Genomic DNA, 23,208 nt, shown 5'->3' on the forward strand with positions numbered 1-23,208 from the left:
GGGGAGATCAGGGACTACCGAGTAATTCGTCCACTACCAGGTTGACAAGCTTGACAGGTTCTTGGTCTCCCCCAGTTCTTGTCATGGAGGGAAGCAACAGCCAGGTAATTTTCTAGTGATGGTGCCCCTTAGATTCCCAGTCCCTGCCAGTCTCCCTGATTTATATTTCAGCCTTGACTTTCTAGGATAGGGAGAGCACCCTAATGCAGGCACAGCCCCTTGGCTTCCTCTGCAAAGGCTACTTACTCCGTCATTGCCCAGCACTCAGACAGAGCCAAGGGGATGCCCTCTTGCCCGTGGCTATGAAGTCGAACAGCGGACTGGCTCCAGCAACTAGGGCAGACAAGCTCTAATCACAGGCCTTTGTTGAGGCCTGGGGCTTAGTTTAATACAAGTGAAGGGGTTTTTTGTTGTTGTATTTTTTTTTTTAATGTAAAGTTGATTATTTTATTGATAATTTAAAAATAAATGACTTTATATTGATTGTGAAACAGTTCTGCCTCTCTTTCCCTGCAAAACAGTGGCCGGATGCCACCACGTGGTGGTTTTTGTTTAGGCTTTGGAAAGGGGTTAAAATCTTTTTCAACCATGTGCTGGACCAGATGGACCAAAAGTCCCAGATTTTGAAGATGGTGTACCTCTCAAAGAATGAAATGTAACTGTATTTCAGTTTCAGATTTAAGCTGCTCCCTGCCCACCATAATTTGGTTCACTCGTCATGAGTATCTGGCTCCAGGAGACAGGAGAACTCTGGTGCGACGGGATGGGATCTAGAAGGCAGAGACATACCAAACATCCCTGGAGATTGCTATTGATCTAATTTTGAATCTGTCCCCGAAAGCAATGCTTCTGTTAACACCCTGGGTTCTAGAAGCCAGATCCATCTTCCTTTCCCTTCTCATCCTCCACTGTGCCCGGATCCGCTTTTGTCTCCCTTCTTTGGTGGCTGTGTCTGCACGTGGACGCTGTTGCTCACATGCTTTTTCTTTCCTTGTGTGGACGAGCAGAAGAAGATCATGATCATGATCTGCTGTATCATCCTTGCGATCATCTTAGCTTCTACCATTGGGGGCATATTTGCCTGAACAAGGTGAGCCATCTGTGGGGAGGGTCAGACCTACTCTCACTTACTTGAAACTCTGGTGTCCTCGGGGTTTTGTCATTTGTCACCAGGTGCCCCAAATCTGGGTGGGGTGAGGTGCTGAACTAGATAAAGGCTGGAGAAAACTCAGGAAAGAAATGCTTTGTAAAGAGAAAAATGGGTGAATAATGGGTTGGCAGTAGATGGGGAGACAGAAGTGGCAAGCTGTTCCAAACCGGGTCTGGTAGCAGAACGAACGCTCTGTTCAGGATGCTTCGGAGAAGGATGTTGCTTCCCTGCAGCGGTTTGGGCTGTGGTGTCTGGGAAAGGCTGGAGGAGAGTTAGTTCTTGCATTAAAAGCACCCCGAACTCTTTAGAAGAGAGCCAGCCAGTAAACCCCGAGTAACAAGTTAGTGCAGACTCGCTGAGGAAGGACTTGGTGATCCTGGCTTCTAGCATCCTGTTGTGTATAATCTGTGAATTTCTTCCCCCTCCGTTTCTGTTGTCTCCTTCAGTCCTCACCGATGGAGCCTCAGCCGGAGTCTCTAATCCTTCTTCCACCTCTGTGGTGCCATCACCTCTCCACTGCAGATTCCTCACAGCTACCCCTCTTTCCATGATGAGACCTATGACACAGGGCGTCATCCAACCACCCATTACACGTTAGCAAAGCTAGACTTCAGACAGTACGGAGCTGGGAGGGAGGGGCTGGCAGGGCTGGAGGAACAGGGAGCACAGTGGCGGACAGCTGGTTAGGCAAGGGCTGTGGGGCTGAGAACAGGTGCCTATTTGGGAAATAGAACAGCCAGTGCTGCACAGAGGCAGAAAATGGTGCACTCCCCACTCCTCAGGATCTCATTTTCTCTTTGATCAACACCAGGCCCCTCAGGTTCTTCTAGGCCTCACCTTTGACCAACCTGCGTCTACTTCCTTCTTCAGGGTCTAATTGTCTAAAGTGAAGGCTGTCTAACCATAGGCGCCATGCGGGTCTTGCTCACGGCAGCGTCCCCAGTGCTTAGCACAGTGCCTGCCACTTACAGATGTTCAAGTATCGGTTGACTTAATTACCTGTAATTAAGCTCTGATTTCAGCTCATGGATGAGTCCTTGGGTCTTACTCTGAAACCTTTTAAAGCATCAGTGGTAAACGGGTTATGTATCAGATGCTGTGTGCACATGCCTGGAAATGGGCTGATCCACACTTCTGCACAACAGGCCTCCTATTTCGGTGACATATAAAGTCCTTTTATATGGGTGGTGATGGAGTTCCACGGACAGTCCCTTATTCTGCGAAGATCGGCTGGCCCCAGGATTGGGGTTCAGTAACTCAAGGTGGACCCCAAACAAACAAAAAAAAGGTTTATATTATGAACTCCCGACAATCAGCACCGTGTTCTGTGAACGGTAACAGAGATGACGTGTCAGGTCAGAAAGGTGACAGCAGCCTACCACTTGCATTATTTATGTGCTCTGTGTTGCTAGCTAAAACGGATTTAGTCGGCCAGCAATGTGTGTACAAAATTGTCCCAAACACTGGTCCCAATTCAAGGTTTAGATGTGTTCTCTACTGCAATTTAGTACCAGTAAAACCTTGGACTGCAAGAAACTTGTTCTGTGTTCCACAAGATGAGCAAACGTTTCTAATAAATTTTAACTTGATAAACGAGCGACGTCTTGTGATAGTAGTACATGATGCCAAACATCACATGATCACAACTGAGCCAGTGGCTCTGGAAATTCGCTTTGATATAGCTTTGGCTTATAAGCATGTTTCTGGGATGAAGTATGCTCGCAAACCAAGGTTTTACTGTAATTACAAGAGGGTCACTAAAAATACATTAAAAACCACAGTGTTCAACTCTTGAGAACCATGTAACTATTTAGATATATTTGTAACTTTGACAGTAAATTATTTTCTTTGCTGGAGATCTTAACGTTTTAAGAAGGTGGGATTAAAAACTGACAATTCAAGTCAGTGTGCTGTTTTCTACCCACTTTCCAAAGCACATGGTTTACCATTTATATCTATTTGTAGTTCTTTTAGTTTGAACAGGGGTTAGAAAACTGCTGGCTAGCTCTGAAAACTAGATGAATCTTGTTAAGGACAGACAGGGAGGTGGCAACATGGGGATTTAACACACGGGGCCTTTATTCATCCAGCATATTTGAGTGCTGTGTGGCACGTGCACTGTACTAGAACCTACAGGGACACAACACTGGCCCTCAGAGAACTTTAGACCTAGAAAGGCCAACTTCAACTTCTATTAGTTCTTGTGTTAAAAGGCAAAGGTTACGTTCCTTATCTTATTGTCCAACATCTCCCTTTGCCTTCCAGGATTGAGAGATGGATAGCTGGGCATAAATAAATATCTGTTCAATCAAACAATGTGTGTCCCACTGTTTCTTTCTTTGATTTTCCAAAAATGTTTCTAACTAGTAAATATCATAGCAACTTGCTCCTGAAGCGTGTACATGTAACAGGTAGTACAGAATTCCCCACTGTCTGAAAGTAAAGTGTTCCTAAGCTGAAAAAATGTACAGCCAAGTAATTACCATTTTGTGAGAGTGAAAATTCTCTTCGGATTTCTTCCAGTTAGAGAAAAAACAGTTACTAATGAAGGTCTTTGGTAAAAGCGAAGCGATATGAAGCAAACTTTCAGACGGCAGGGAAACCCATACAGATACTAAGTCCAACTTATAACGGAGGTGGGAGATGGAAGGATGTTTCAGCCCTGAAGACATTCATCTTACAGCTGGGGAGAACCAGACCCCCTAACAGGCCAGCCTCTTGACCATTTAAGGATTAGGAGTGACCAGTGAGAAGTTATTTCCGGAGATGATCCTCAAACTTTATTTGATGTAAATACAACGCACTTAAAAAAATCAGCACATAGTGTACAATCTTTCAGAACTCATTTACTCATACACTGCTCCTCAGTTAGATATCAGAGCTACCCGAAGACTTGGAGGGTAGGCTGATGGGAATAAAAGCGTAGATTCTTTCTCTCAGCAGCCTTTGTACACTTAGTTCTCCCACTCTCACTACACACGTTCAGGCATATAGAACTTGCCCCAGTACCGTCCCTTCTGGGCCAAGTCATACGGGCTCAGGACTTTGCGTATCCCCAGCATGTTGGCAGTGGCTATGCGCTCAAAGGTCCAGGGGTTTTGGTTGTTCTGTTCCCTTTCCTCTTGATCTTTCCGCATCTTCTCTAGAGTCTCACGGCTCACGGCCTTTGCTGGGAAGGGCAACTTGTGGGCCACCTGGTCGAGGAAACCTTGTACCTCTTTGAATTCACAACGCCCACCCATCTCTACTATGAGACGGCCAGCCTTCACGGGAGTCACGTAGTGATCAATGGCACCTTTGCCTCCCCCCATGCGCTGTCCCATACCCTTGCGGGTGATGGGCTTGAAAGGGGCTGGTACTCTCCATAAAGCAAACATGTTCTTCGGGTCCAGAGAGCGGTTGATTGTCAGGCGCATCATTTCAAAATGGCCCCAGTGGAGGTAACCACCACCCAGTGCCTAAAAGTAGATGAAACAATTAGAAACACGTGGGGACTTAGGTATCTTTTATGGGCTCTTTGATAATAACTGCGGCTTCAATGATATACATAAAGATAGAAATAGAAGTTCTAGTAAGAACCATGGAGGAAAAGCCTAAATGAGAACAAGGGTGGACCCATTTCAGTGGATAACCAGGGAAGGCCTCTTTGAGGAGATGACACTTAAAGCTGAGGCCAGAATGGTAGGAAGTGGCCAAGGGAAAACAGACAATAGTTACAGGCAGAGGAATGGGGTATGTGAAGGCCCTGACACAGTAAGGGGCTTGGGGAGTTGGAGCAGACTAAGGGACAGGGCTTGGGCATGAGGTTCTGAGAGGTTGGCGGGGCTGCTCATGCAGGCTGTGGGAAGGACCGTAAAATACTGCTCTGGCTGCCTGATGGGAAATCAATCCTAGTTCACACCCATTTGTGCAGCTTCTGACATCAAGTCTTCATGGGAGCTACCTGAGTAAGGAAACAGTTGTCCCACATCCTAAGTCATGGGTAGTTTTATTTCTAGCAGAGGTCTGAGAAGATTTCACAGTATGATTATAGAGGCCAAATAGGTAGCCTCTTCCTTTTCCTGCTTTTACACTATCTGCACTCTACACGAAAAAAAAAAGAGAACTCAAATGTTTACTGGGTAGTGCACATCATTTTAAAGAGCAAACGGTGGGGGCGCCTGGGTGGCTCAGTCGGTTAAGCGTCTAACTTTGGCTTAGATCATGATCTGATCTCATGGTTTGTGAGTTCAAGCCCCGCGTCGGGCTCTGTACTGACAGAGCCTGGAGCCCGCTTCAGATTCTGTCTTTCTCTCTCTGCACCTCCTCCACTTGTGCTCTGTCTCTGTCTCTCTTTCAAAAATAAACATAAAATAAAGAGCAAATGGTGGCAGTTCTAATAACACCTGTGGAGGAAGAGAACAACTCCAAGAGCATGAGATTTTGCTAATCCCTGACTTCCATCCTATAGCCACTTGACACTGAACTCACTTACCAAGATTGCAAAACTGCCTTCTGTGAACTCGGTGGCTTCGGCAGAAGGTCCCCGTATGTCACTCAAGTTCTTGGGTTCCCTTCTGACTTTTGGCACAAGTGGAACCCTCTCAACAAATCTAAGCTTGGGCTTTTCAGGAATGGAAACATCTAAAAAGAGCACAACCAAGAATAAATACAACAACACATTTCGAAGGATCCATTTTCTTCTAGAAAGATTTATAACAATCAAGTGAAAGTCTTGAAGTTACCACTAAAAAGTAATTCCAGAAGCATATTGGGTTTTTCCTGCCAATGCTTTTTTTTCCAGTGTCAACTGGAATCTTTTGGTTATGACAAGACTTAACGGAGAGGCTTCTGAGCCTTTGAAGATGCGCAGTTTTAACCTTCAAACAAAACGCACTCTCTGCCTGAAACTAGAAGAGAGACCACTGGGAAGGTACAGAGATTAAGAATGTCACAGAGTTAAGACTGGCTAACTTTTTTTTTTTTTTTTTAATGTTTCCAAGTGCTAGACACGGAGTAGAATGCTTTATGTGCACTATCTCATTTAATCTTTAAAGCGATTTTATAGCTTAGGAATTTCTTAGGGCTTCCCTTTTTAAAAAGTTTGAACATTTTCAAGTTTAACACACATAATCAAAGGGCCAAATAAAAAGTGTACAGCTCAGTGAATTATCACAAAATGACTGCATAAACACACCCACATTAACACACCCAGATCACGGAACAGAACATTAGGCGGGTACTATTTTAAAGCTCCGTTTGATAAAAGGGGAATGTGAGGCCTAGAGATATTTTGTAATTTGTTCTAGGCCATTCAGTGAAAACAGCAAAGTCAGACCGTATGACTTTTTTTTTTTTTTTCCTTCAAAATACTACATGGCCTCTCTGGATGTTAATGGGGGTAGTGGAAAGAATATTTACTACAATGAATATGAAAATATCTAAATTCTCCTCTGCCACATTCTTTTTTTTTTTTTTTTTTGTAATTTTTAAAAAAGTTTATTTATTTTGAGAGAGACAGAGACAGTGTCGGCGGGGGAGGGGCAGAGAGAGACTGCCAAGCAGGCTCCTGCTGTCAGCATAGAGCCCAATGTGCGGCTTGAACTCACGAAATCACGCTATCAAGACCTGAGTGGAAACCAAGAGTCGGACACTTAACCAACTAAGCCACCCAGGCGCCCCTCTGCCATGTTCTTGTTAAGAAACCTGCAACCCAGGAATCCTTTGATCTGTGCTCTCTTTCTACAGGGCTTGTCACACTGACACCTGTATGCTGCGTACAATGGGCAACAGCTTGCGGCACTGAAGGCAGGTGGACTGAAATGCAGGCCAGACGTGCTGCATCCTTCTTTCCTATCAAACGTTCTGACAAGTTGGGAGGAAAAAAATTATAACTTTTAAGTCATTTAAAACAGGTCTATAGTAAAACAAGCATGGCTTTGCCATGGAGTCAAACACAAAACAGGGGCCTTCAAGGAGATACCAAATTATTAATGGGCTATTTAGGGTTACAGAAACTGCCCGTTCTCCTCCAGTTTCTACAAGCAGCTACAGAGGAATTTAGTGATGCTTTCTCTCACCTACAAGTCCATATGTACTTCCAGAGCACAGAGTCGTTTAACAATTACATGCAGAAGCCAAAGCCCTCAGAGGTCAAGGATGCTTTTTTTTTTTTTTTTTTTTTGAGATTTCCAATATATTAGCGATATGGTAAATTAGGGACACCTGGGTGGCTCAGTTGGTTAAGTATTGACTCTTGATTTCAGCTCAGGTCATGATCTCACTGTTTGTGAGTTCGAGCCTGCATCCGGCTCTGTGGTGGCAGCGCGGAGCCTGCTTGGGATCCTCTCTCTGCCCCTCCCTGGTGCACGCTCTCTCTCAAAATACATAAATAAACTTTAAAAGAAAAATAAAAGATATGGTCAATTAGATTTACAACTGAGGTTTTTCTTAACGTTTGTATTTAATAAACCAATGCTTTTCACATATGTTGTTATATGGCTGCATATATGTGACATCCTTTAGAGAGAACATCAAAAGTTCAAATTTGATGCCAATCAGCCATGGCTGAGGGTGGACCATGCGCCCCAGTTGGTAGGCCATACAGGACCCATCCCATGACACATCTGCTCCAGAAAAGCAGGGACCTTTGTGGGTCTCTCTCGTTTTCTGATGTATCCCCAGTGTTCAGAACACTTGGCATACAGTAAGCCCTCGATACAAGTTTACTGCGCGAGTGAATGGAGATAGGAAGTACAAGAACCCTCCTACGTCTTCACCTACCCTCTTCTAGGGTCCATCAGAGAAAAACACGGAACTGACACAAGCTCTCACCCTCAAAAGCCGGCACCGGGAGCAGCGTCTTCAGGCCAGCACTGGCGGGCGGGGCGACGCAGGAATCTACAAAGACAAATCAAATTAAAAGACGAAAGCGACAAGACCTGGGCCCGGCACAACCTGGACCGGTCACTCCTAACGGAGTGCCCTGATAGTGGGCCGTGGGTTCCACTACGTGGGCTCACAGGCTCAGGGCTCCCCAAAGAAGCCCGCTAGCAGGGGTCTCCGGGAGCCGACCCCCCCCCACCCCCGCCCCAGGTGGCCGCCGCTCTTCGCCACGAGTCCCCGCGGCGGGGGAGCGCGGCCCCTACCCAGCGCTTCGGTAACCGTCGGCAGAGCCTTCCCGGAGCTGGCGAGGTGCCGCCCTGGCGCTGGGGAGGAAGGGGACGTCTTCTGAGTGACCGAGGGGCCTCCTCACCTGACAGCTGCGTTCGCAGGAGCGGCGCCCCCGCGCGAGCCAGCACCCGCCACATGGCCACGCGCACCCGGCCGCAGCGGGCTCCCCGCGGCGATCTCGGCGACTCCCGGGACACGGCCGCCCCGGAAGTCGCCTTCGCATCGGTCCACTCTGCAGAGAGTCCCGGCGGAAGCGGAAGAAACCGGGCCGCGGAGTTTAGGTTCCGCGCGGGCATCCGCTAGCCACGCCCCAAACCCCCGGCGCCTTCTGGGAGTCTCCTTACAATCCGAGGTCTTTCGTGGGTTGCGGGCGGCGGCGTCTGGCTTCTCGGGCCGAGTGTCGCGTTGAGAAAGCTTGGCTTCACCCACCCGGTTGCGCCTCCCAGCTCACTGCGTTAAGCCCCTTGTGTGTGTGTGTGGGGGGGGGGGGGGCGCTCAGAGGCATTAGGAAAACACCACTGATCATTCACCGTGGCCTGAGCTTTTAGCGGGCGCTTGCAGTGTGTCGCGTTCAGTACCTCATCACGGCGCGGAGTCCTCCCAACGAGTCCATGAGATAAGGAAGGCGTGACACCCATTTGCAGATTCCATCCCGAGGGTCGTGGGGTTTAATTTACTCCGGTCACACAGCAGGAAAACTACAATCAGAATTTGAGTCTGTGTGACTCCAGGGACTCCAGTGACGGGACAATATCAAAACTTGATTATCAAGTTAAAATAACGCGTAAGTATTCTGGAAGGATGTTGGGCAAAATCATTTTTATGGGTTTGAAGCTTTTTGATATTTAGAATGAGAAAGGATCTTTCCCCAAGCTTAGGGCACAAATAGGATTAACAAATTGAGACTGATGTCTGTTGTATTTAAATCATGCTAAATCTGCGTATGGTCTTTCCCCAAGGATTATTTTCATAAATGGCAACAAATAAAACCTGGAACATTTCCAAAGCTACTGGGAGAACTTTCGGTGTCCACCGTTTTAGGCACTTCTTGGTTATCTGCACACTGAAGCTGTCTCAAAAGAGTTAGTGGACTTTATTACAGCCAACCATTTCTGTCCTTTAAGAGCAGCTCTAAAAGCTTTTTACTGACCCCCACTCCCAAGCCAGTGTCAGATTCTAGGCATCTCTTGCCTGCTCCCCTCCACCAAAAGTGGGAGATCCGAATGTGCTCAGGCGTTTAAAAATCTCAAGCTGGATATTGTGTAATTTTGCTTTGGATGGAGAATAAAGTGTCAGTACAATCCCTCTTTGGTCTCGAAGTCTTTTGGTGGCCCCCCAACTTCCACCTCGTTACTGATTTTAAAAGAACTAAACAGTAGGGGCACCCGGGTGGCTCAGTTGGTTAAGCGTCCCACTTGCGCTCAGATCATGATCTCACGGTTTGTGGGTTGGAGCCCCGTGTTGGGCTCTGTGCTGACAGCTCAGAGCCTGGAGCCTGCTTCGGATTCTGTCTCCCTCTCTCACTGCTCCCCCACTCATGCTCTGTCTCTCTCTCAAAAATAAATAAACATTAAAAAAAATTAAAAAAACTAAAAAGTAAGCTCAAAGTTTTACCTTTAAATAGTAACTATTATAAGTGATGTCTATTTTTCTCTGCAAGAGTTGTGCCAGGTACAATAGAGGATACAAAGAAAAACCAGTGATCCATTTCTTTAGGAATTTATATTTATGTAGGGACAATATGATGAGCATATAATAATGTTGAGGTATCACAAAAGAAGTATGAATAAAGCATTGTGAAAATGGGAGGAGGGATGTGAGGTCTTCTCTGGTCCCTAAAAAATTTTCTGTCCTGCCATTTCTCACAGCTCTTTATTTACACTGTTCTGATAATTCTATGGTATTTATTTGTAGGAAACTGATGTTCCAGGATGCAATGATTTGCCACACAGCTAGGATGATGCAAAGTAGGGGTAAAAACCTTGATGTTCTTTTACTGGAATGGGTTTGTTAAAATCTCCCAAAAGTTAGTCTTCAGACCAGCTGCATCAGATGTCCCTGAGACCTTTGTATAAATGTAAATATCTGGTCCCTACTTAAGTAAGTCAGAAACTCTGAAGGTGGGGTTCAGGAATTCCTATTGTGAACCAAGTCCCCACGGGTGATTCTAATGCCTAAGCAAGTTAGAATCGGTGCCCTGTGAGCACTTGGAAAATTTAAAAAGCAGAGTATAGCTACAAGCCACTGTTTTGGGATCATCCAGGTCTATATCCATTGGGATTTGTATTTTTTCCATCTGTATGAAAATTACCTAGCATCTCAGTTTTTAATCTTTCTCACTTTTTTATTTATTTTACTTTTTTAAGATTCTATTTTTAAGTAATCTCTATACCCAACGTGGGGCTTGAATTTACAACCCCAAGATCAAGAGTCACATGCTCTACAGACTGAGCCAGCCAGACTCCCCTAATCTTTATTTTAAAATCAAGAGATAACAGAAACCTGTAGCCTAGTCCTAGGTTTGGTTCTTTTTTTTTTTTTTTTCAATATATGAAATTTATCGTCAAATTGGTTTCCATACAACACCCAGTGCTCATCCCAAAAGGTGCCCTCCTCAATACCCATCACCTACCCTCCCCTCCCTCCCACCCCCCATCAACCCTCAGTTTGTTCTCAGTTTTTAAGAGTCTTTTATGCTTTGGCTCTCTCCCACTCTAACCTCTTTTTTTTTTTTTTTTTTTTTCCTTCCCCTCCCCCATGGGTTTCTGTTAAGTTTCTCAGGATCCACATAAGAGTGAAACCATATGGTACCTGTCTTTCTCAGTATGGCTTATTTCACTTAGCATCACACTCTCCAGTTCCATCCACGTTGCTACAAAGGGCCATATTTCATTCTTTCTCATTGCCACGTAGTACTCCATTGTGTATATAAACCACAATTTCTTTATCCATTCATCAGTTGATGGACATTTAGGCTCTTTCCATAATTTGGCTATTGTTGAGAGTGCTGCTATAAACATTGGGGTACAAGTGCCCCTATGCATCAGTGCTCCTGTATCCCTTGGGTAAATTCCTAGCAGTGCTACTGCTGGGTCATAGGGTAGGTCTATTTTTAATTTTTTGAGGTACCTCCCACACTGTTTTCCAGAGCGGCTGCACCAGTTTGCATTCCCACCAACGGTGCAAGAGGGTTCCCGTTTCTCCACATCCTCTTCAGCATCTATGGTCTCCTGATTTGTTCATTTTGGCCACTCTGACTGGCGCGAGGTGATATCTTGAGTGTGGTTTTGATTTGTATTTCCCTGATGAGGAGCGATGTTGAGCATCTTTTCATGTGCCTGTTTGGCCATCCGGATGTCTTCTTTAGAGAAGTGTCTATTCATGTTTTCTGCCCATTTCTTCACTGGATTATTTGTTTTTCGGGTGTGGAGTTTGGTGAGCTCTTTATAGATTTTGGATACTAGCCCTTTGTCTGATATGTCATTTGCAAATATCTTTTCCCATTCCGTTGGTTGCCGTTTAGTTTTGTTGATTGTTTCCTTTGCTGTGCAGAAGCTTTTTATTTTCATGAGGTCCCAGTAGTTCATTTTTGCTTTTAATTCCCTTGCCTTTGGGGATGTGTCAAGTAAGAAATTGCTACGACTGAGGTCAGAGAGGTCTTTTCCTGCTTTCTCCTCTAGGGTTTTGATGGTTTCCTGTCTCACATTCAGGTCCTTTATCCATTTTGAGTTTATTTTTGTGAATGGTGTGAGAAAGTGGTCTAGTTTCAATCTTCTGCATGTTGCTGTCCAGTTCTCCCAGCACCATTTGTTAAAGAGACTGTCTTTTTTCCATTGGATGTTCTTTCCTGCTTTGTCAAAGATTAGTTGGCCATACTATTGTGGGTCTAGTTGTGGGGTTTCTATTCTATTCCATTGGTCTATGTGTCTGTTTTTGTGCCAATACCATGTTGTCTTGATGATTACAGCTTTGTAGTAGAGGCTAAAGTCTGGGATTGTGATGCCTCCTGCTTTGGTCTTCTTCTTCAAAATTACTTTGGCTTTTCGGGGCCTTTTGTGGTTCCATATGAATTTTAGGATTGCTTGTTCTAGTTTCGAGAAGAATGCTGGTGCAATTTTGATTGGGATTGCATTGAATGTGTAGATAGCTTTGGGTAGTATTGACATTTTGACAATATTTATTCTTCCAATCCATGAGCACGGAATGTTTTTCCATTTCTTTATATCTTCTTCAATTTCCTTCATAAGCTTTCTATAGTTTTCAGCATACAGATCTTTTACATCTTTGGTTAGATTTATCCCTAGGTATTTTATGCTTCTTGGTGCAATTGTGAATGGGATCAGTTTCTTTATTTGTCTTTCTGTTGCTTCATTACTAGTGTATAAGAATGCAACTGATTTCTGTACATTGATTTTGTATCCTGCAACTTTGCTAAATTCATGTATCAGTTCTAGCAGACTTCTGGTGGAGTCTATTGGATTTTCCATGTATAATATCATGTCATCTGCAAAAAGTGAAAGCTTGACTTCATCTTTGCCAATTTTGATGCCTTTGATTTCCTTTTGTTGTCTGATTGCTGATGCTAGCACTTCCAACACTATGTTAAACAGCAGCGGTGAGAGTGGACCGAGTGTCGTGTTCCTGATCTCAGGGAAAAAGCTCTCAGTTTTTCCCCGTTGAGGATGATGTTAGCTGTGGGCTTTTCATAAATGGCTTTTATGGTGTTTAAGTATGTTCCTTCTATCCCGACTTTCTCGAGGGTTTTTATTAAGAAAGGTTGCTGAATTTTGTCAAATGCCTTTTCTGCATTGATTGACAGGTAAATATGGTTCTTATCTTTTCTTTTATTAATGTGATATATCACGTTGATTGATTTGCAAATGTTGAACCAGCCCTGCATCCCAGGAATGAATCCCACTTGATCATGGTGAATAATTCTTTTTATATGCTGTTGAATTTGATTTGCTAGTGTCTTATTAAGAATTTTTGCATCCATATTCATCAGGGATATTGGCCTGTAGTTCTCTTTTTTTACTGGGTGTCTGTCTGGTTTAGGAATCAAAGTAATACTGGCTTCATAGAATGAGTCTGGAAGTTTTCCTTCCCTTTCTATTTTTTGGAATAGCTTGAGAAGGATAGGTATTATCTCTGCTTTAAACGTCTGGTAGAACTCCCCTGGGAAGCCATCTGGTCCTGGACTCTTATTTGTTGGGAGATTTTTGATAACTGATTCAATTTCTTCGCTGGTTATGGGTCTGTTCAAGCTTTCTATTTCCTCCAGTTTGAGTTTTGGAAGTGTGTGGGTGTTTAGGAATTTGTCCATTTCTTCCAGGTTGTCCAGTTTGTTGGCATATAGTTTTTCATAGTATTCCCTGATAATTGCTTGTATGTCTGAGGGATTGGTTGTAATAATTCCATTTTCATTCATGATTTTATCTATTTGGGTCATCTCCCTTTTCTTTTTGAGAAGCCTGGCTAGAGGTTTATCAATTTTGTTTATTTTTTCAAAAAACCAACTCTTGGTTTCATTGATCTGCTCTACAGTTTTTTTAGATTCTATATTGTTTATTTCTGCTCTGATCTTTATTATTTCTCTTCTTCTGCTGGGTTTAGGCCGTCTTTGCTGTTCTGCTTCTAGTTCCTTTAGGTGTGCTGTTAGATTTTGTATTTGGGATTTTTCTTGTTTCTTGAGATAGGCCTGGATTGCAATGTATTTTCCTCTCAGGACTGCCTTCGCTGCGTCCCAAAGCTTTTGGATTGTTGCATTTTCATTTTCATTTGTTTCCATATATTTCTTAATTTCTTCTCTAATTGCCTGGTTGACCCATTCATTCTTTAGTAGGGTGCTCTTTAACCTCCATGCTTTTGGAGGTTTTCCAGACTTTTTCCTGTGGTTGATTTCAAGCTTCATCGCATTGTGGTCTGAAAGTATGCATGGTATGATCTCAATTCTTGTATACTTATGAAGGGCTGTTTTGTGACCCAGTATGTGATCTATTTTAGAGAATGTTCCGTGTGCACTCGAGAAGAAAGTATATTCTCTGCTCTCTGATGCAGAGTTCTAAATATATCTGTCAAGCCCATCTGATCCAGTGTATCATTCAGGGACCTTGTTTCTTTATTGACCATCGGTCTAGATGATCTGTCCATTTCTGTAAGTGGAGTGTTAAAGTCCCCTGCAATTACCACATTCCTATCAATAAGGTCGCTTATGTTTGTGAGTAATTGTTTTATATATTTGGGGGCTCCCGTATTTGGCGCATAGACATTTATAATTGTTAGCTCTTCCTGATGGATAGACCCTGTAATGATTATATAATGCCCTTCTTCATCTCCCAGGTTTGGTTCTTGACGTAAATGGCACCCACATGCGTGTTGTCTGTATGTATGTGTACAGTACCTCATTTTAATAAAAGATTAGGTTTTTGCTTATCAGAGTGACTAATATCATAATGTAATAAATCACCATGGAACTTCCTTGCCCCAGGAAGCCCACAGAACCTTCTCAAGGGGCTACTTAGTATTCACTTATTCATCAGTTTAGCTTCCATATGGTGTAGAGCATTTCTAAAAGAGCAATGGTACTGATGTGGTGTTTTGGGGTCTGGGAGTGAATGGTCAAGAAAGAATTCTTGAGACATTTTTGGTGTAAAAGAGTAGCTTTTATTAAAGCATAGGGACAGGACCTGTGGGCAGAAAGAACTGCACTGGGATTATGGAGTGATTGATTATATACTTTTAAGTTGGGAGGGAGTTAGGGGTAGTGTGAGTCTCTAAGGAATTTGGAAGCGAGGTTTTCAGGATCTTGAGGGGCTAGCTGCTGTTAAGAAAAAGTTATTTCCTACTATCCAGGAAAACATTAGTCATGAGACCCTTCAGATGTATATCAGTGGGCCATATATTTGGAGGATGATTGCCAACACGTATCTTGGGGAAGGGAGTAGAGAAAAAGGAAGTTTCCAAAGGGATTGTTATATGTTAAAGAAGACTTACAGGATCCTGGAGGTCAGGCCAATGTCAAGCTCAGGTTGCTTTTTGCTTCTAGCAAAGTAGTAACCTTGAGGCAGTTGATTTCTTGGAGAAAGGTCACCCTGCCTGTCTCAAGGACTTGTCAATGGGCTGTAGGTTGTAAGGAGATTTAAATTTTTTCTACATTATTTTGCCTTTGTTCTCCCCATCAGTACCCTAGATTTTTCCACAACAAAAACCAATATATTCTAATACAATATTAATAATTAATATTATTATTATTTTTAACATTTATTCAATTTTGAAAGACAGAGAGAGACAGAGCATGGGCAGGGGAGGGGCAGAGAGAGAGGGAGACACAGAATCGGAAGCAGGCTCCAGGCTCTGAGCTGTCAGCACAGAGCCTGATGCGGGGCTCAAACCCGTAAACTACAAGATCATGACCTGAGCCAAAGTCGGCTGCTTAACCGACTGAGCCACCCAGGTGCCCCAGTAATTAATAATATTGACTTGCTGTTTACGAGAGGTTTTTATTGACACAAAGACTATCTTATTAGAATCCTGTTTCAAAGATGATAGTGGTGGAAATGATGCACAGGAAAGCGTTCATTCAACATGTCTCCATTGAGTGTCTACCTTACTGGCATGAGAAAAATGAGTATGTCTACACATATTACAGGGCTTTAAAGCTAAATTAGATTGAATCCCAACTTGGAAAGCTACTGAAGTTTTACAGAAGAGCTATTTCCAGCATTTTTCATTGATTAAATCAACAGGCTTAAAGAAAGGACCAACTCCTCAATTGTTTGACCAAGAAGAGGGAACCATGGCAACTGTTCTTGTTTTTGTCTTGGCATTCACAGACTGTACCTGTGGTATTCCCGTGAATGGTTTCACCTATGTCGTGAATGATTCCCTATTGTCGTTGAGTCGAGTTATTTACAAATCTTTTATTATAGGCCATGCTGCGATGAACTTTGTACACATCCTGTTGGTACTGTTTTGGTATTTCTTTCCGGCAAATTCCATAAAAAGAAATGATGAGATCAAAGGGAATGTTCGTTTAAAATCGTTTTGCTCCATACAATTATGCAAAATTGACCTTCACCAACAATGTATCAAAGTACCTGTTTATCCACACCCTTGCTGAGCTTTCTTGTACACCTTTCTTTTAGAGCTTTGCCAGTATGAAAGGTGAGAGATGATGTCTAATGGTTTATGTTTGTGATAGGCTGTTAAAACGGGATTGTGTCTGACTCAGCTTTGCCTGAGGCCCCAGGCTGTGTGGTAATCCCCACATTCCCAAGTGAGGTGCTAGGCCTCTTGGGCAGGATTTATGAAGGACATGGCAGGATTTGGCTTCACTATTCTTAGCTCTCCACTTTCTTGCAGCCTGTTAAAAACACTGAAAAAATCAAGAAAAGAAGTGCAGCCTGGAGATTACAGTAAAGATTTCTTTGGACAGTGTTGTTGGTATATTGTGAGTTCCACTCTCCCTCTCCCATGGCTAGGCATTGGGGTGCTCCATCAAGCTTAGTGAGAGACATTCCAAGACACTCAGCTTGATATGGCCCCCTGCTGTTTGAGGGGGAGTGGTGTTGGCCCCAGGTTTGAGAAAAGTCTATGTTTGGAGGTTTGATGCAAAGTAGAGGGCTGCGTTGGGAAGTAATTACATCTTCACTGATGATGGGGCAAAGGCGTGCATATCTTGTTCGCCAGATGTGGACCCCAGTGCAGTGCGTCGGTTCAGGGCTTTCTTATATCCTGTCCAACAGGACCCCACTGAGGAGCAGAGAGAAAGAAGCTGGAAGAAGTGATGATGGATGTCCAGGGCCTGAGGGAAGCATCATATGCAACCGGCCAATCATTCAGCAGAGATGACTTTGCATGCATCCGAATATCCTCAGCAGTTAGGGTAGGGTATTTGTGTGTGTGTGTTTCTCTGAAGAATCCGTAAAGCACCCCTGAGAGAAAGAGTATACTTTAAACCATACCTGGAGCGGAGTCAACCACTGTTGGGTGCTGGATGAGTTTGCTCGGCTGCTGTAACAAAGTACCCCAAACTGTGGGTCTTAAAACAACAGAAGTTTATTGCCTCCACAGCTCTGGAGGCCACAAGTCTGAAGTCCAGCTGTTAGCAGGGTCCGTTCCTTCTGAGCACTGTGAGGAAGGGTCTGTCCCGGGCTTGAGGACGGCCATCTTCTCTCTGTCTCTCTACCCATCCTCTTCTCTTTCTGTGTGTCTTTGTGTCCAAATTTCCCCTTTTTATAAGACAATAGTTGTATTGGATTAGGGCCCACCTTATTGACCTTATTTTAACTTGATTATCTCTGTAAAGAAAGACAGTTTCTCCTAATAAGGTCACATTCTGAGGTGGGGGATGGCGGTTAGGGCTCCAACACATCTTTTTGGTTGGAGAAGGGGGAGGACACCCTTCAACCCATAACAGGTGCTATGCCAGTCAGCCATGCCAGAGGGGTCAGACACAGAGGTGAGAGACGAGGGGGGCAGAAAAGATCCGGCGTGATTGGTAAAAGTACAAAGTGAGGAAATTGAGACCCCCCCCCCCCCCCCCCCCCCGCCATGTTGTTTCTACTACAATCACTTGCTCTGGAGCAGGACTGAACTAGGGGAGAGGAGCAGCTTTGCCTTTTGATGGAATTCAGGGTTGTGACTGATGAGGGAGCATAAGGCAAGCTGACACCCCGCACCCCTCACCCCCCAGGTGGGACATGTGTGACATTCCTCAGGTACTCCTGGGTGCCCAAAAGGTGAGAAGGTTAACTGAAACAGATCACAACCATGCAGGACATGAGTCTCCATTAGTTTACAAATGTCTTAGTAAATTACAAGAAAAAGGCAATCTTATCAATAGCCTAATCTCCAGAAACCTATAGACTCAGTTTCCTGGAGCCCCAACATCGCCCTTCCCTCCATAGTGATGTGGGGGACAAAGGCAAGAAGGAAATGGCAGGTAAAATTAAATTTCTATAAGAATGCAGCCCCTTGACAAATATTTGAGGCAAATACAAAGTATAACATTCTTCCAGGAACTCCCTCCTGTCTTTTTAAAAAAAAAAAATTTTTTTTTAACCTTTATTTATTTTTGAGACAGAGAGAGACAGAGCATGAACGGGGGAGGGTCAGACAGAGGGAGACACAGAATCCGAAACAGGCTCCAGGCTGAGTTGTCAGCACAGAGCCTAACGCGGGGCTCGAACCCACAGACCGCGAGATCACGACCTGAGCTGAAGTCGGACTGAGCCACCCAGGCGCCCCAACTCCCTCCTGTCTTAATGTTAATGCCTTACTAAGGGAAAACAACCTTAGCTTGACAATAGCTAGGCCATTGGCGTCTTAAGAGTCCTCTTTAGCATATGAAAGCCCCTTTGGAGGCCTCCCTTTTGCCTTTACCTCTCCCATCTCCACAGTATATAATCAGTCTCTCTTCACTAGCCCAGTGCAGCTCTTTCTGCCCAGGGGTCCTGTTCCTTTTGCATCAAAGACACCTCAAGAATTCTTCTGGCTGTCAGCTCTGGACCTCCCACCACTCCAAAACCCCATCAGTGACTATTACACAGTATTGGACATTTTAGTTACTGAGATCAGAATGTTTTCTGTGACTAGAAGTGATAGTATGAGTTATTTTATTTTTATTCTTTTTTTTTTTTTTTTTAATCAGAGGGTAATATGAAAATTCAGAAAACCCCTAGCCTTACAGAGTTTGTTTGGAGTTTGGATAAGCAGGAGCAAGGTAAACTAAAGTTGACTTTTTTTTTTTTAAGTTTATTTATTTTCAGTAATCTTTCCGCCCAGTGTGGGGCTCCAACTCATGACCCTGAGATCAAGAGACATAGGCTCTTCTGACTGAGCCAACCAGGCACCCCATCAGTTTTTTTTAAGACTTTATTATTATTTATTTTATTTTAGAGAGAGAAGCTGGGGGATGGACAGAGAGAGAGAGAATCTTAAGCAGGTACTATGCTTATGGGCTGGATCGCACGACCCTGGGATCATGACCTGAGCCCAAATCAAAAATCAGCCACTCAACCGACCGAGTCACCCAGTTGCCCCGAAGATTTTATTTTTAAGTAATCTCTACACCCAATGTGGGGCTTGAACTCATAACCCTGAGAGCAAGAGTCGCATGCTTCTGACTGAGCCAACCAAGCACTCCTAGGGTTGATTTCTGATCGCATTCTCTGAGTCCTACTTCATATAGCTTACACCTTGGTTATACACTAGTTTGCATTCTTGCAGTGACTAGTGATGTTGAACTTGTTCTCCTGTCTTTGGTCTCGTATATTTTTGTCTACCGCTTTCCTGTACGTGTGATTTGCTTGCTTCTGTACTTTGTCTATATATCAATTATCAATTGTACTATTTATTTTTTTTATCAATTCAAAAATTCTTACTATATATCAAGTATATTAACTCCTGTGTGTATATGATTCAATTTTTTTAAAATTTCAATATATCCTTTAATTTTTTTTTGAGGTAGGACCATTTATAATTTTTACACAGTAAAATTTGCCAGTTATTTTCTTAAGAGTTTTTGACTTTGATAATATGCTTATAAGGGCCAGAAATAGGGATATAATATAACTCTTTGGCCATGTTGAAAATCATCATTTAATATGATGATTATATGATTTTATAATTCACTAAATTCCCACATAATTTTTTTTTAGCATTTTATCCCATTCCCATGTTCTCCCTGATCTGAAGCCAGAGCTACACTGTTTGAATTATTGTCCTTTTATTACACATTTTTATATGTTTGGTCAAATTCACTTTACTTTGCAAAAAAACATCATGGCTGTTTTGCATGTTTGGTGTCCAAGATAAAATTTGGAACCATTTTGTTCTATTCTGTCTCTGTTTCTATTTTTATTTTCTTGTCCACAGTTCTTTTTTCTTTCTCGCTGTTGTTGTTCTTCTTATAAATCTCAGAGCCGTTTGTACTTCCAAGCAAGATTCTTTGTCATTTCAAAGTATTGTAGGATCTGGGTAGGAAGAGGCTAGAGGATTTTCTATTTAGTTCCACGTCCTTATCAGAGTGTGGTCCTCAATCATGTACTTGCTATAGGTCATTCATACATCTAGTTAAAGGAAAATACAATTGCAATTGGAATTGCAGCAAAAAGCAATCCTCCTTCCTCTCCCTAGCTAGCATCTTCACAAAAACCATCATGCTGAAAATTGACCACTTCCCTGAAGAAAGTTAGGCTTTACCAGCCATGGCCAGTAGAGGTCGCAAAAGCCGCTTGTTATAATCCCTGAAGCCATAACTGAACCCATGCTTGGGCACTACGCATTATGCAATAATGACCCACAGACTACATTTTATTACAGCACTTCCTCAAAATGGAATTGCAGCTTGTCATAGGAGATCCACTGTCAACCTGCTCGCCTGTCCCCCACCCTTGCCAGTACAAATGAACACACAGTTAATTGTAAAAGTTGGGGACAGTCCTCTCTCTCTCTCTCTCTCTCTCTCTCACACACACACACACACACACACACACACGCACACACACCCTTTCCCTTTGTTGCCCAATATATTGTTAAATAAAAACTCATCTTTGTTTAAAATAATTTTCCCCATCTTCCAGTTGCTCAATTATTATGTATCAAATGAAGAAAACATAGACCACAGAGAAGCAAACCAACAAAATCAGTGACCATTAATTCTGTCACAGTTAATTACTATAATACTCTGGCATGGGTGGCATTATAATGCATTGTGAACGTCTCTCCATGTCTGCAAGTATTTATCTTCAATGTGAATTTTATGGACTTTAAAAAAAAATTCATTTTAAGGGACGCCTTGGTGGCTCAGTCGATTGATCATCCTACTTTGGCTCAGGTCATGATCTAGTGGTTCATGGGTTCAAGCCCTGCATCAGGCTCACTGTTGTCAGCGCAGAGCACCCTTCGGATCCTCTGTCCCCCACCTTCTCTACCCCAACCCCCATTGTGCTGTCTCTCTCTCTGTCTCTGTCTCAAAAATAAAAATAAACATCAAAAAATTAATTTTAATAGTGCATCACATTTCTTTTTTAAAAAATTAATTCACTTTTGAAATTCAAGTATAATTAACATACAGTGTTATATTAGTGTCAGGTGTACAATATGGTGATTCAACATTTCCATACGACCCCCAGTGCTCATCATGACAAGTGCACTCCTTAATCCCCATCACCTATTTCACCCATCCCCCCACCCGCCTCCCCTCTGGTAACCACCAGTTCTCTATAGTTGAGAGTCTCGGTTTTTTTGCTTGTCTCTTTTCTCTTTGTTCGTTTGTTTTGTTTCTTAAATTCCACAAATGAGCCAGTAATTCCACTACTGAGTATTTACCCAACAAAATGAAAACACTAATTCAAAATGATATATGCACCCCAATGTTTGTTGCAGCAATATTTACCATAGTCAAGATACAGAAGCAACTCATGTGTCCATCCACAGATGAACGGATAAAGAAGATATGGTCTCTATTATATAATGGGATATTATTCGACCATTAAAAAAATAAGATCTTGCCATTTGCAACAACATGGGTGATCTAGAGGCATAACGCTAAGTGAAACAAGTCAGTCAGAGAAAGATAGACACCGTATGACTTCATTCACATGTGGAACTTAAGAATCTCAGTGACTTTTAAGTATCCCATCATATGGATCTACCAGGGTTTACCTGCCCATTGCTCTATTGTTGGACAGGTAGACCTTTGCCATGTTTTCCATATTATGAGTATCATGGCATGTTATGAGAGAGCACTTGTTTTTTATGTTTTTATGAGAGAGCACATGTTTTCCATATTATGAGTATCATGGCATGTTCTGAGAGAGCGCTTGTTCACACCCCCTGAGGGTGCCTTCCACCATGGTAACAGTCCTGGCCTTCTTCTGGAGTACAGTGACGTATGTAACAGGCATGTTTGGAATGAAGGCTTGGGCTGGTGGCTCACACCTTCTTCTCCCAGGAACCACTGTTACCAGAGGGCGCGCTCTTATTCTGAGACGCTGGGAGGGGAGACCTGTGACAGGGCAGGCGAGTCTGTCTGCCTCTGGGCTTCAGTATTAGGAAGTGTACTGAGGCTGCACATGTAAGTTGGCTGTCTAATTACTTCAGTGGATGTTTTGATTCTTGTATATGTGTGTCCTATTATGATTCTCTCCTTTGTATAATTTTCAGAATTGGGATTGGTGGGGGGTCAAACTTAAGAACATTTTAGGTCTTTTGATATGATTTTCTTTCTTCTTTTTTTAGAGAGGGAGTGAGAGCTCCAGAACACGAGTGGGGGCAGGGGTAGAGGGAGAGATAGATAGGTAGATAAGTAGATAGGTAGGTAGGTAGATAGATAGATAGATAGATAGATAGATAGAATCTTAAGCAGCCTCTATGCTCAGCTCAGAGCCCAAAGTGGGGTTCGATCTCACCCTGAGATAATGACCTGAGCCAAAATTGAGAGTTGAATGCTCAACTGGCTGAGTCACCCAGATGTCCCTTTTGATACAATTTTCATATCCTTCACTAGAAAGCTGGTCCCTGTGTTGACTCCTACCAGCAGAGATGAAAGTTATGATTGTCTTTGAAAGCTTAATTTTTCATTCAAATATGTATATAGGATGGGGTTATATGTCTATATGTCTATTTAATATGTAAAATATATAATATTTATGGGGTGGGATTTTAGATGTGTATTTATATTTAATATATAAAAGTTATGTTAAATTTTAATTACATACTAAATACAAATTATATTTATATATTAAATATGTATTTATATATATATATATAAATATACATTTTAAACTTAACTTTGCCAAGAATCAATATTAGAAATGGAAGGGGAGAAGTACAACATCATTTACCTAGTTGTATGGGAGTCTCATATGAAATAATTTTGGCCATTTCACTAAGTGATTTGG

General features: G+C 42.9%; 1 protein-coding gene across 1 annotated transcript; it reads right to left on the reverse strand.

Moving 5' to 3' along the window:
- Positions 1-3,904: 3,904 nt before the first annotated feature.
- On the reverse strand, positions 3,905-8,528 carry MRPL16 (mitochondrial ribosomal protein L16). The gene is made up of 4 exons (XM_047824229.1): positions 8,385-8,528; positions 7,964-8,029; positions 5,625-5,773; positions 3,905-4,608 (listed from the first exon to the last, which is right to left on the reverse strand). The coding sequence occupies exons 1-4, from the start codon at positions 8,437-8,439 to the stop codon at positions 4,123-4,125; spliced, it is 756 nt and encodes a 251-aa protein (XP_047680185.1). The 5' UTR covers positions 8,440-8,528; the 3' UTR covers positions 3,905-4,122.
- Between the last annotated feature and the right edge of the window lie 14,680 nt (positions 8,529-23,208).

Source organism: Prionailurus viverrinus, chromosome D1, assembly GCF_022837055.1.
Source record: "Prionailurus viverrinus isolate Anna chromosome D1, UM_Priviv_1.0, whole genome shotgun sequence".
Lineage (NCBI taxonomy): Eukaryota > Metazoa > Chordata > Mammalia > Carnivora > Felidae > Prionailurus > Prionailurus viverrinus.